Source organism: Pelophylax lessonae (genome assembly GCF_965119305.1).
Source record: "Pelophylax lessonae genome assembly, chromosome: 4".
Taxonomy (NCBI): Eukaryota; Metazoa; Chordata; class Amphibia; order Anura; family Ranidae; genus Pelophylax; species Pelophylax lessonae.
The window spans coordinates 127,818,211-127,833,177 of record NC_138771.1 but is presented as its reverse complement, the minus strand read 5'-3'; the positions used below and the strand labels follow the sequence as shown (position 1 = coordinate 127,833,177).

Here is a 14,967-nt window from a genome sequence, read left to right as displayed (position 1 = left end):
TTCTTTCCACAGATTCTCAATTGGATTCAGGTCTGGACTTTGACTTGGCCATTCTAACACCTGGATATGTTTATTTGTGAACCATTCCATTGTAGATTTTGCTTTATGTTTTGGATCATTGTCTTGTTGGAAGACAAATCTCCGTCCCAGTTACAGTCTTTTGCAGACTCCATCAGGTTTTCTTCCAGAATGGTCCTGTATTTGGCTCCATCCATCTTCCCATCAATTTTAACCATTTTCCCTGTCCCTGCTGAAGAAAAGCAGGCCCAAACCATGATGCTGCCACCACCATGTTTGACAGTGGGGATGGTGTGTTCAGGGTGATGAGCTGTGTTGCCTTTACGCCAAACATAACGTTTTGCATTGTTGCCAAAAAGTTCGATTTTGGTTTCATCTGACCAGAGCACCTTCTTCCACATGTTTGGTGTGTCTCCCAGGTGGCTTGTGGCAAACTTTAAATTACACTTTTTATGGATATCTTTAAGAAATGGCTTTCTTGCCACTTTTCCATAAAGGCCAGCTTTGTGCAGTATACGACCGATTGTTGTCCTATGGACAGAGTCTCCCACCTCAGCTGTAGATCTTTGCAGTTCATCCAGAGTGATCATGGGCCTCTTGGCTGCATCTCTGATCAGTCTTCTCCTTGTATGAGCTGAAAGTTTAGAGGGACGGCCAGGTCTTCGTAGATTTGCAGTGATCTCATACTCCTTCCATTTCAATATTATCGCTTGCACAGTGCTCCTTGGGATGTTTAAAGCTTGTGAAATCTTTTTGTATCCAAATCCGGCTTTAAACTTCTCCACAACAGTATCTCGGACCTGCCTGGCGTGTTCCTTGTTCTTCATGATGCTCTCTGCGCTTTAAACGGACCTCTGAGACTATCACAGTGCAGGTGCATTTATACAGAGACTTGATTATACACAGGTGGATTCTATTTATCATCATTAGTTATTTAGGTCAACATTGGATCATTCAGAGATCCTCACTGAATTTTTCAGTTTTTTGTTAAAGTTTGAAATATCCAATAAATTTCGTTCCACTTCATGATTGTGTCCCACTTGTTGATTCTTCACAAAAAATTACAGTTTTATATCTTTATGTTTGAAGCCTGAAATGTGGCAAAAGGTCGCAAAGTTCAAGGGGGGCCGAATACTTTCGCAAGGCACTGTATCTATCTATCTATCTATACATCTATCTATTATAGAATGTAGTCATAAAAAAAATTTAAAACCCAGAATTTTATTCTATGTCACACGGTGTTTGCGCAGCAGTTTGTAAAATGCAATTTTTTTGGGGGGGGGGGGGGGGGGGAAATACACTAACTTTATTGCACACAAAAACATAATACCCAATTTTTTAATAAAATGTAAAAGATGATGTTACGAGTGAATGGATACCTAACATGTCATGCTTTACAATTGTGTATGCCCGGGGAATGGCGCCAAACTATGGTACCTAAAAATTCTCCACAGGCTAAGCTTTATACATTTTTACAGGTTACAAATTCAGAATTACAGAGAAGGTCTGACACTAAAATTATTGCTCTTGCTTCATGTTCGCGATGATACCTCACGTGTGGTACAATCACCGTTAACATATGCGTGCGGGACTTGCGTATGCATTCGCACGTAAGCACAGCCACTTTACATTTTTTTTAATTATTTTTTGATACAAAAAAAACTTTACACTTTTTTTTTTTTTTTTTGCAATAACTTTATTGCCATTACAAGGGATGAACAAAATCCCTTGTGAAAGCATGGGCATGGATAAGTCCGCTTTATGGAGAAATCTGGAGAGATCTAGAGCCCAAATCTCTCCTTTGGCCTCCAATTAGATCAGACACTGAACAGCCTCGGTGCTTCCAGTTCCCAGGGACACAGATGGAGGAACAACATCTGTTCCCCGCTCTCTGCGCCCACCCGCAGAAGTGATCAAGTGGCTGTTCAGCCACTTTAATCACTTCTGCATTACAGGCAATCGCTGGCTGAAAACATTAATATTGGAGTGATGCCTGTAGCTGCAGGCATCATCCCGGTCTAACCACTGCAAACTGAGGATGTCATACGAGGTCCTATGGTCGGCACGTGGTTATCTCAATTAGCACTGTTCCCAGCTCTTTCTGCTACAAAAACAATCCTCCCTGTGTTATGGAGTATAGGAGAGGTGGAGGTGTTTTGTAGTCCTGTACTACGCCAACAACGCTGCTCTAATAGATGCAGTGCATGGGGTGAGCATCGTCACACTAGAGCAGGAAATATGTAACTGGCAGAATTAACAGGTTAAAAAAAAAAAAAAAAAAATATTGCTGTTAAAATAGAACCTCTCCAAAATTATTCTCCGTTACTTGGACAGATTGGGAATTTTTTGTCAGATTTGCACTGGTGTTTTCCCCACAGGACAGCACCCCCCTTCTATACTTCCCACCCCAGTGTGTATAGTCACCATAACATTTCTCCAACAACGACAAATTAAAACACATTTATAGGGCTCATACACACTGCAGCTAAAACAAAAAGAAAAAAAAACAAAAACAAAAAAAGGAAGCTGCTTTTACAGGCATTTGAGCTTTTATTTCAGCTGGAAGAAGCTTGTACTTTTTTGGGCTCTTTTGCATATTTTTAGTGAGCTTCTTTGAGCTTTTTTGTGCATAAGTTTTTTTCACAAATCCTCCCCTTCGCTCATTTATCTTTTTTTTTTTTTTTGCGTTTGAGCTTCTTCATGCTTTTTGTGCGTTTTTGGGCACTTAGGCGTCTTTTCCGCTTAAAAAATCCTCTCAAAAACGAGAGTTTGGTGGGCTTTTTTCCCTGCTTGTAAAAGCATAGGCCTGTGAACTCCTGAAGAAGCCGTAGTGTGAATGGACACATTGGCTAACATGGAGGGGAGTTTCCAGGCAGAAAAATAATGGGATTTTTGACTAACCATAAAATCAATTTCTCTGATGTTCATTGACAGACACAACTCCTGAACTTAACCATTGGGTTATACTGCCCCTACAGGAGTAAGACCCTAGGCAGAAAAAGAATCTGGCTATGCCTATGGGCAGTCCCAGGAGGTATACTCCCTCTCTAGTGCCTTGCTGGGATCTCTGGTCCTGGCAAATTTTTTTAAAATATAATTTTTTTTCTCCTGTTTTTTTTTTTTTTTTCTGTGAGATCCACAATCAACTGCCGGACTGGGCGACAGGCTGGATAATCTAGCTCCAGTGGTCACCCCAGTCTGGCCACCGAGCGCACACAGACCTCAGCTCAGCACTAGGTCACCCGGTGACTTAGCCCCACTGGACGGGGGCTGGTCTGCAAGTTAAAACACCTCGTGAGGTCGCATATGACCGGGTCTCAGCCTGAACCTCCGCTTTCCTCCTGGCCGACAACCCCCCCCCCCCCCATTTCGATGGTAAGGAGTCCTGCCCACCTGGTTCTTGGAGGGTTTTGGGGTGGACGTGGGCCCTTCCTTGGGACGGTTGGTTCCCCTCCTTCCCATGGGGTAGGTGCTGTGTTCGTCAAGGACCATCAGAGAAATGGATTTTACGGTAAGTCAAAAATCCCATTTTCTCTTTCGTTCTTTGATCTTCATAACCATTGGTTAACATGAGGGGTTGGATCAGCAAAAAAAATTCCCCAGACTAAAACAGTAGCTAACCAGGCAACAGGAGCTCAACCAAAACAACTGGAGCCCACCTGAAAAAAATACACCCTCAAAAAGGATCAAGTCCTCTTAAAAAAACAGCCTGCAAAAACCTTGCGCCAAAAGAAGTATCCACAGATTTCAAAACATTCACTTTATAGAACTTTGTGAAAGTGTGCCCCGATGACCAGGTGGCCGCCTTGCAAACCTGCGTCACTGACGCTTTATGATGGAAGGCCCAGGAGGCACTGAGCGCCCAAGTAGAGTGCGCCTTGACAGGGAAAGGAGGAATCTGGCCCTTGATGGAATAGGCCTGAATCACTGTCTGTCTGATCCATCTGAAAACGATTGCAGGAGGAAGCAGACAACCCTTTCCAAGGCCCATCAGTGAGCACAAATAGCGAGTCTAAATTCCTAAGAGACTCCTTAGCTGCCAGGTACACCCTAATTGCCCATACCACATCTAAGGCATGCAAAGCAATTTTCTTTTAGCTTGGGACACAGGGAAGGCAGCAATGTCTTCATTCAAAAGAAAATTAGAGACAACCTTTGGGAGGAACTACAGACAATGACGACGAACCACCTTATCTTTGAGAATAACCAAGTAAGGTGAACGACAGGATAATGCCACCAATTCTGACACCCTACACACCGAGGTGATAGCCACCAAAAATGCCACCTTCTGAGACAGCGCAAGCAAGGGAATCTCTGGAAGATTCTCAAAAGGCAGCTTTTGGAGGGACCAAAAGCAACAAATTGAGGTCCCAAGGCAGCAACGGGGATTGCACTGGAGGAACCAAATGTCGGACACCTTGAAGACAGGTACGCACCAGGCCCTTGATGGTACTCAAGGCCAATTTCTGTCTCCCCGTTGAAGGAAGGTGAAAATCCTAGCCACCGAGAAGGAGAGACACACCACGCAACGTACGTCCTCCGCGTAAATTGGTAGAGCTTCCTAGAAGTAGATTTCCTAGCTTTTAACAGGGTAGGAGTCACTGACTCAGATAAACCTCTAGCCATCAGCACCCGGCATTTAACAGCCAAGCTGTCAAAGCCAGTGACTGTAAAGCAGGATGGATGATTGGTCCTTGGGACAGCAGATCCTCCCTGAAAGGAAGCTTCCAAGGAACGTCGGCGACCAGAACGGCATACCAAGCCGGCAAGGACAGTCCGGAGCCACTAGGCTGACCTGGAATCCCTTCTGCCTCGATCCTGTGTAGAAGTCTTGGCAGAAGCTTGAGAGTAAGGAAGGCGTAAATCAGACGATACTGATCCCATGGGGCCACCAGCGCATCTGTGCTATCTGCCAGAGGATCCCGTGGCCGAGCCATAAACCTCTGCACCTTTCTGTTGAGCCGAGACCCCCCCCAACAGATCTACCTCGGGGATGCCCCACTGGAGACCCAACTGATGAAACGCCTCCGGATGAAGGAACTACTCCCCTTGGTCCAACATCTGCCGACTGGGGAAATCCACCTGTCAGTTTTCCACCCCAGAAATGTATATGGCTGAGAGGGCTGGAACAAACCGTTCTGCCCACCTTAGAATGCCGGGTACCTCCCGAGTCGCCAGGACACTTATTGTGCCCCCTTGGTGATTGACATAAGCCACGGCCGTGACATTGTCCAACTGAATGCACACTGGACATCCTTGAAGACGATCCATTAAATGGTCCAGGCACAGTCTGATCGCTCGACATTCCAAGACATTGATCAGTAGTCTGGACTCTTAAAGTGTCCAGATCCCCTGAGCAGAATTTTTGCAGAGGACACCTCCCCATACGGACAGGCTGGCATCTGTGGTGACCACTGTCCAATACAAGGGGAGGAAGGATTTGCCCAGCCGAAGCGCCGGAGAATGAAGCCACCATATCAGGGACTCCTTCGTTCCCCGGCTCAGCCAGATCCGATTGTCCAGAGACTGCAGAGTCTTGTCCCATTTGGCCAGAATCTCCCTTTGCAGGGACCTTGTATGGAACTGTGCAAACGGAACCGCCTTGAAGGTAGACACCATCAGGCCCAGCACCCGCATGCAAGTCCAGAGGGATGACCATGTGCTGGACAGCAGGAGATGAATGCAGCCTGCAATTTCTGGAGTTTGTCCAGAGGAAGGAGCACTCTGGCTAAGGCCGAGTCCAGAGTCAGACCCAGATAGTCCAGCTTTGTGGAGGGAAACCAGAGCAGACTTCTGAAAATCCAGAATCCAGCTGAACTCCTTCAGAGTTCGTATGGCGATTTCCAGGTTTTTCACCAGAGCAGTGGGGGACTCCCCTCGCAGAAGGAGGTCGTCCAAGTTGCCCAGTACCGTGATCCCCCGTTGGCATAACAGCACTAGCCCCCGCGGCCAACACTTTTGCGAAGACCCGAGGAGCAGAGGCGAGGCCAAAGGGTAACGCCACAAACGGATGCTGCTCCTCTCCCACGGCAAAGCAGAGGAAGCGCTGATGACCAGCACATCTTGGAATGTGAAGGTAAGCATCCTTGATGTTGATAGAGGCAAGAAAATCCCCCTGATGCAGGGATGCCACCACCGTGCAAATGGACTCCATCCTGAACTTCTGCACCCGCACAAAGCAGTTCAGCACCTTGAGGGCCAGGATTGGACACACCTTGCTTTTCTTCCTGGGAATTGTAAACAGGTTTGAGTAAAAACACTTAAAACTTTCTGAAGTCGGAACCGGGACAATCACCTTTGAAGCAACAGGTCTTGTACAAATTATATAGTGAATACAATCAGCGCAAATCAAACAGTGAAATAAATAAGTGAATCAAATAAAATAATAAATCAATCCGGCTGCAATCACTAGTTTGTGTGTATCCACTCCACAAATGCAATCCGTATACCAAAAAAGCGTAACGCCAGATAAAATAAATCAAAATAGATGTAAAATCAATAAACTGAAGTACAATATAAAACATCCCATTGTGTAAACCACTTAGTGAATGTGAAAAATTAAAGTGCTAAGTGCATCAGTTAAGAAAATTAAAAAATCAAGGCAAATTAATCAAAATATAAATATGTGAAAATAGTCCACAATGTGATCCAAATGTGAATAAGGAAACTTAAAAAGTGATCTGTGCTTCTCCTTCACCCGTGATGCCAAGCTTCTCCCCTCACATTAACACCCCTGTTCCCAGTGGGTCATAATCAGCTCTCCACAGATATTCAGTGTATTAGCATGGATATGCCTCATACACCGACCTCCGTGCTTAGCAGATCAAGATCAGCTGTTCATCCTCTAGGGATAATAGGGGTGTGGCAGGTATGGAGACAGTCATGGGCTGGATGAGGTATCCGATCCCTTCCAAATCTCCTCAAATGCAAAAAGAATGAGATCTAGTGCTCGCTGTCTGATCCAGACTTGTATAAAGTACTCGAAATTTCTACTTGAGTAAAAGTACAAGTGCTCGATCAAAAAATTACTTGAGTAGAAGTGGAAGTGCTTGCAGAAAAAGTTACTTAAGTAGAAGTACTAAAGTATTCAACATTTTTTTTACTTAAGTATTGCAAGTAGTTTTTTCAAAAAATTTGCTACTTAAGTACTAAAAGTAAAAAGTACCAGTAGTTTTGAAAAAAAAATTCTACTCAAGTACTGAAAGTAGAAGTACAAGTACTGTGTTATGTAGTTATTAAAGAAAGAAGTCAAAAGTATGAACATCATATTGTTTTTATTATTTCAAATGATTTATTCAAATGATTAACCGGTGTTTGTTAGTAGTTTCTTGATGCACTTTAAGCGCTGTAGCACCATTTGTTTGTTTCATATTTTCTTTTTATTGGAAAGATTTGGTATAGCAGCTTTTATTATACACAGCCTTTATTTTCGGATGCGCTGATTTACAAATGACATTATACACATTTTTTTGAGCTTTATGCAACCTGCCATCTACTGTTCTGGCAGTGGTAATTTTTTTAAAAGTAACGAGTAACTATGCAGCACAAAAAAAAAATACTTGAGTAGAAGTATCGAAATCATCGAAAAAATGTAGTGAAGTAAAAGTAGAAGTAGGAGAAAAAAATTCTACTCTAGGAAAGTACAGATACCGCATTTCGGTACTTAAGTACAGTACTTAAGTAGTTCTACTTCGTTACTATACATCTCTGGTCTGATCAAATACTTGATTGTTAAAAATGGAGATGTTAATCACAATGAGGGCACATCAGCTGTGCAGGCTGTACAGACGATATGAGAGATCTGGAGATCTCACTACAATCAAGACTTGTACAGCCCCAAACAGATGATCCCCTAGAAAGGGGAGATCAGTTAAGGCCTTTTTTGGAGTCTGATCCACAGACCAGCATTTAAGCCAAAAGACACACCGAAGGATCACTGCCGAAACAGAGAGCCGCGCCACTAAGGGAGCCGCATCCAAAGAGGCACCACAGATAAACTGCAGCCCCTGAACTAGCTGATCTGCCAGCTCAGCAAAGGCAGGGGAGAGCTGTTCTCCCTCCAGGTCATGGCATAAAAGCTTAGCCCACGCAATCAGAGATTGCAACACCAGGGCAATGGTGAATACCGGCCTCAGTGCAGAACCAGCCAGAGAGTCCAAAGCCTCTGCCTTCCTATCAGCCGGATCCTTAACGGCTGGGGACTCTTCAACCGGAATCATTGTTGCCTTGTTCAATCTGGAAACCAGAGGGTCCACCACTGGTGGAACAGTCTACTTCTTAGGAAGGGACTCCTCATAGTAGTAACTCCTAGTAAAATCGCTTAGCGACCCCCAAGGGGACACTTTGGCTGTCCCCACTCTTTAGTGGCAATTCTGTAAAAATAGGCAGGGAAAGGAAACCCCTTTGCCACTCTGGATGGTTTGTGAGTGCCAAAGGGAACCTGTGCCTCCATCTTCAAGGTCTCACGCACAGATACAATCAGTGCGTCCACCAGCGCCTTTTCGTGCGCAGTTGCAGATGTGGAGGAATCATCCTCAATATCTGAAGATTCCGGGCGTGTTTTGCTAGCCTGTCGCCCCAAAAACCACCTCTACCCGGGACACAAGGACCCCAGGACCTCCTTTAGTGTATTGATGGATGGTTGGAACCTGGAGGGCCCCGCAGCCTCAGAGAGATGGGGAGATGTGCTCCAAAGACTCCATGAGTAACCAGGGGGACCCTACAAAAAGTGTAAAAACACTGCAAAGCGAAAAACCCCCACAACGATCAGGAAGTGAAAAGATTCAGGACTCCGCACTAGGGGATGAAGAGGGGCTCCCACCGCCAAAAATCGTCGCCCACAGGGCTCCACTGTTATGGCCGCCGCTATTTTCAATGGCAAATCACCGCAAAACGGCCAGCGGACTACACAAACATGGCTGCCGTGCATAGAAACACAGGCTACAGCAAAACGGCGGCACCACTACGCTCCCAGGGACCCAGGAGGGATTTCTAGGCCTTAAGCAGAGACCCAGACAGGACAGGGGGCCCTGGCAGGAGCCCCCACCAGGTACAACCCCCCCCCCCCACACAGCCTATCATCTGGTCGTCGGCAGCGCACCCGCCTGGGAGGGGGACAGCTACTCACCATACCAGGAACCAGGCGGGCACTGCTCCAGACAGAACCCCTCCCCTTCAAAATGGGGGGGGGCGTCGGCCAGGGAGGAATGCTGCGATTCAGGCTGTCGGCTAGGAGGCTATGCAACCTTGCGAGGCATTTAACTCGCAGGCCAGCCCCCGTCCAGTGGGGCTATGTCATGGCTGACCTAGTGCACAGCTGAGGCCTGCGTGCGCTCGCTGGCCAGACTAGGATGACCACTGGATCTGGACTATCTAGCCCGTCGCCCAGTCCGGCAGTTGATTGTAGCTCTCACAGAACAAAAACCGGGAGAAAAAATTCTATCTAAAAAATTTGCCAGGACCAGAGATCCCAGCAAGGAACTAGGTCCTTACTCCCGACTAGGCAGAAAAAATAAAAAATAAATTAGTACCTATAGCAGAGAGAGGGAGTATACCCCCTGGGACTGCCCACAGGTATAGTCCGATTCCTTTTCTGTAAAAACATTACAGAAAAACATGTGCACAAAAAATTGCGCCACCCAGTGAAAAGATGTGAAACTTAAATAGAATATCTAATAGATTGATGCGGCTGCCATCAATTTTGGATAAACCAAAAATATATGAAAAAAGAGCAATTTGAGACACCGAATCTAAAAGTGCTGGTGCTGAATATATTAATAAATAATAAATATGTAAACACGAAATAAAAATATTAAATAATTCATAAAGAGCAAAAAATTCATACAGTGCAAAAATTGCATAACAAATTCAGCATAAAATCCATTAGTCCTTAAGTGCAAAAAATTCCTCCATTGAAAGTATTCCACCACCAAAGTTACAAAAAAGCGCTGAACAAATCTGTTTTGTTCTGCACTTTTTGGTGAAATACTTTCACGGGAAGAATTTTTGCACTTTATGGTCTAATGGATTTTATGCTAAATTATTGTGTTATGTAATTTTTTCACTTCATGAATTATTGAATATTTTATTTCATGTTTACATATTTATTATTTATGAATCTAATTATTCAGCACCAGCACTTTCAGATTCGGCGCCTTTTTTTTGCTCTTTTTTCAGATTCCTTTTCTGCCTAGTGTCCTACTCCTGTAGGGGCAGTATAACCCAATGGTCATGAAGATCAGGAGCTATGTCAGTCAATGAACAAAAGAGAAATAAGAGCTCAAGAAAGCTCAAAAGTCTGTAGAAGCTGCTTCTTTGAGCTGCAGTGTGCATGAGCCCATCAAGTGCGTGTGGGAGAAGTAACCTTTTTAGGATGTTTGTTGCCTGCTTCCTTGCTGTGGAGATTTTCATCAATTCTGGGCTTACGTTTTTTCAATACAAAAAAAAAAGTTTTTAATAAATGTGTGGTCGCAGTCCTTGGTTGTGAAGTCTTTTTACTTCTTATATTGTGAAATTGTTGCATGATCCATACTATCTTGGACAGCTACTGGCATACATGACGTGGGACATATACAATTGTGTAGTACTTGCCAAGTGACTTGAAGACTTCTATGCCTGCATATTTGCCATCAAAATATACGGTGTTGTTTTGTGAATCAAAGGCACGACACATTCTGATAAAAACAACTTCTAAGGAACCTGTAGGAGAAGAGAAAAAAAAATAGCATACATTGTAATGTAGGTTGGATTAAAGTAATTATATATTACTGGTCTCCTAATGATTAACCACTTGAAGTCCAGAGACATTTTTCGAATTTTACAGACTCAAAATCTTCCTAATCTATCCAATCAATTTGAATACAGCCAGACAGGCCCTTGTACTACTGTACATAGTTTTGGTAGATCTGAAGGAGGCTGTATGATCAGATGTAATGTGTGTGTGAGGAGCTTTACACTTTAGGCCTTATTAAAATTAACCGTGTAAGAATTTAGAGTCAAAAATATTTTTTTTAATATTTAAGGTAACACAAAACAGATGTGCTAGACACAACGACAAGAAACATGAAAAAAAAAAAAAAAAGGCCATTGGGTAAAGTGCAGACCCGGCCGACGGCTATTGCCCATAGCCAGCCCGCACAGTCACCGTAAATATAACAATAGGATAACAGACGTCAAGTCTAGAAGTTGAAAACAATGTTAAGCGTGTAAGAATTTAAAACACAAGTGCAGTAACCCATAGCAACCAAATCAGAAATAACTTGTCTGTATGCTATAAATTCAGACCGTTAAAAAAAACATTTCATAAATTAAAGCAGTTCTACAGAATTAATTAATCTTTGAAAATAAATCTTACCCAAGCTCAACAGCTAGGTTGAAAGTGTGAAGGCAGGAGATTGGTGCTCTGGCTAGAGCGTCCTCTCACCGCGTACATCCACAATAATGGTAGCCAGCTACTTGCAAACATCTTAGCATACATGTTTTATTGGTTACACACAAATGCAGATACAGAATCCAAAGTTCTAATGCATTTCGGCTTACAAAGCCTTCCTTGTAGAAGGCCATGAGGAAGGCTTTGTAAGAGAAATGCATTAGCACTTTGGATTCTGGATCAGCATAGGTGTAACCAATAAAGAATGCATACTAAGAAGTTTCCAAGTTGCCAGCTAACATTCTTATGGACAAATGAATCTCTGTATTCATTAACTAATAAATGTATTTTCAAATGCAAGTAGTGTAACTTCCTAAATTTGACTTAGTATTAGCCTCTGACAATCCACTGAACAGAAGAGCTTCGACTGGGAGAAATAGCAAATGCAGCCAATTAGTTGTTCTGCAGTGCTCATGTGCAAACGAGGGATAGGCTGAAAGGAGTAGAGAGCAAAGTGATGGTGAAATGATCTCAACAGTCTGCTGCTTCTCCTTTCCCTGTCCAGTCACAGTGAGGGGAGAAGACCTGTAAGGATTATAAACCTGCAGCAGAGAAAAATCCGGTATTTTCGCCTGCCAGATATAGCTGTGTGAATCCCAGGACTGGTTAAACATACAAAATCTTTTAGTAGGAAAAAGCTTGCGCGTGCCCCCCATATACATTTTATTTGCGTATTTAACTGTTTTCCTGGAGATATAATTGCTGTAAATCATTAATAAAACAGTATGCATTTCAAATGTAAAAATTCTGTACACTTCAGCAGTTGACTTCTTTTTTCAAACCTTCATCTTTGTATTTACCTGCTTTTAGCAACACGATCTGATCATTCTGACATAGCTCCATGAACCCATCAATGCGTTTGGCAAATTCCACCACATACTGAATGGCCTCTGTTATTTTGACTGCACAAAGCTGCCACATCACTTCTCGTTGCTGTATAGGAAAAGCAAAAAAGGAATAAACAATTCAGAAGTCTTCCCCACAGAGGGGTAGTAAGTCAGGGGTTCAAACCAGAATGTAATATCTTATTTACTCTGAAAGGGGCAGCAGTATTCCAATGAGCGCCCCATTCCGGGCACAAGAAAAAAAAAAAAAAGACCCTTGCAGTAGTTAACTGTGTGCAAAGTCTAGCCATACAGGGCTAAAGGAGTAATACTGACTTTACTCCTCACTCCTGTTGACTGCCCCTATTCACGCAACCATAAGGCCTTCTCTCTAAAGCAATCCCAGCCATGGTCGCTTACCTGCATCCATGTACAATGCAGGATTAACAGGAGGAGGAGGGCACTGGTGCCTGGGAGAGCGAATAATAAGGCAAGTTAATACTGCCTCTTCCTCTACCCCTTAGAAAGTGCAAGGGTTTCCGTTTCTCTCCATCCCAGAGTTGGGCTTTTAACTATGGTCTGGAAACTGTACATAAAATACTGCAAATGGCAATAAAGTAACCCAAGTGCTATACATAGATGACCTATATAGCAATATATCGTATTAAACAGGTCTACTGACCTAATTTTGTCAAAACTCCCATGCTGGTCAAAAATCCAGCAGTCACCTGACCTAAGGGATTGCTCAGCAAAGCTCCTGAACACAACAAGGGCTGCAGCGTTTAAGAAACGTTACCTTGCCCAGGGCAAAGTGATAGTCTTAGCAAAGCCCTCCTCACTAGATACTTATTTTGCAGCATTCCCCCTCCATTGCAGCCAGCACTAAAATCCCCAGTGTCAGCTGGTGTTTGATACTGAGTCGTAGTAATATTACTACCTCTGGTATGTGTGTTTGGGCCTTGGGAATGGCTATTGGACCTGAGCACTGTCTTATGGAAGGGGAGTCACATACTTTCCCCTACCTTAAAGTACTGTATCAGTGGGTCAGGATGGGTCCTTGGCAAAGAGATCATTTTGCCTTGAATAGGCAAGAAAAAAGCATCACTTTAACACCAACACTGCAGCACATGCTCCTTTAACTACAACAGAGCTGCCCTATGGGCTCTCCACCCCCCCTGCTCTCTCCTGGCCCCATCCCCCAGTCTCAGGATGGAGAACGGGGAAGGGGCCGGTATAGGTGTCATTTACCGGATCCTTTTTTTGACTAGGGAGCCAATGATCTGTACCAATCACTGCCTTTGTCCATTCATAACTGAAACATAGTAAACTGTGTTTACTATACTTCAGTTTGAGAATAGTAAAGCTCTGTACAGAGCAATTTCAGGCTGATCATTCAATGCAGCTAAAGCAGCAGAGAAGGAGATTGAGGGCTGTGTCCTCAATCTCCTTTCCGTCTCAAAAAAGAGAAACAACATCAGTGTTGGAACTACAAGGGTCACAAAGGTCATACTTGCAACCTGGCCCTGGTGTTCTGCCACTAGGCTTGGAGGGCAGGGCCCCGGCTGGGGGGTCAATGGGGCCCTTGATGGTTTCTTGCACCAGGGCTCTGAAGGTTCTAGTTATGCCACTGCTGTGAGTGTAGGGTGTCATGGACACCATGGTGCCCAGCGCCAATATACAATGATGCAGAGTGTGAATACTGGTACAGGTTTTGTCAAAGCCTAATTGAACAAGCTTAAGTTAGAAGCTGATTGGCTACCATTCACAGCGGAACCAGATTTTGCGCTCTCCAATTTTAGTAATAAACCCAATAGCATTTAGGACTCAGAGGGACTCATGCAAGCCCCAAACCTTCTGTGCTCCAACAACTAGGTGAGCATTATGAATCTGCAAACTGACGCCTCAATCCCAAAATTGGGAATGCAGAGAGGCCAACAACTCACTCGCTTTCTTTGTTCCTTGCCCAAACCACTTTTCTTTCAAAAACAACTTCTACCATTCAAGAAACTCTGCCAAGGTAGAGGCCAATTAAGAAAGCTCCTCTATATGTCCTACCAAAAACTAATGGGAATACACTCCCGGCAAGATCCAACATTTCTGTACAAATGGGAGAGGGTCTTAAATCTTATGTTCCCAGATTCTCAGACCACATTTTATTTTTTGCACACAAAGCCTCAATTAGTAGTAAGTAGCAAGAAATGATTAATGAAATCCTCAATGTAGTACAGGAACCGGACCACCCTTAAAGAAGTTGTAAAGTCGGGGGGCGTGGCCAGGAACGGCATGTGAGAGGACGCATCTCACTGAGCTCCCGCTCTGATCCGAACACCGATCCTTTCCCCGGTCTCCAAAGCTGCTCACCGGGTACCGACAACATCCTTGTACCGTCTGGCACACACCTGTGCTCCCTCCGGCTGGCCTTCGGGCGATGCTCCGCCGCAAATTGCGGGAGAACTCCGGGATGTCTGGGCCCCAAGATGGCGCCGCGCACGGCCTGCCGCAGCGGACGAGAGGATCCGAGAAGCCCGCCACCTCCAGTAAGTCCACCAAGCCCCCGAAACACCCACCCAAAGAGCCGCAGCGCGATATGCGCTACTATGCACAGAAGTCCCCTGGCTCGGTGGGGAAAGGGAGACCCCCAGATGCCAGTACCAGTGCGGGTGCTTCTGGCCCTGTCAGCCCGGGTGTGGGTGGCCC

The 14,967-nt window shown here is 44.5% G+C and overlaps 1 protein-coding gene across 1 annotated transcript in view; it reads right to left on the bottom strand.

The window, feature by feature from the left end:
- The window catches only part of LOC309554105 (nuclear receptor ROR-alpha A-like), a gene marked incomplete at its 5' end in the record, with an annotated part of 701,167 nt that overhangs the window by 8,626 nt on the left and 677,574 nt on the right, over positions 1-14,967 (bottom strand). The window contains 2 exon segments of the mRNA XM_082255651.1: positions 10,609-10,716; positions 12,247-12,379. Of these exon segments, the coding sequence (XP_082111777.1) occupies positions 10,609-10,716; positions 12,247-12,379 (241 nt within the window).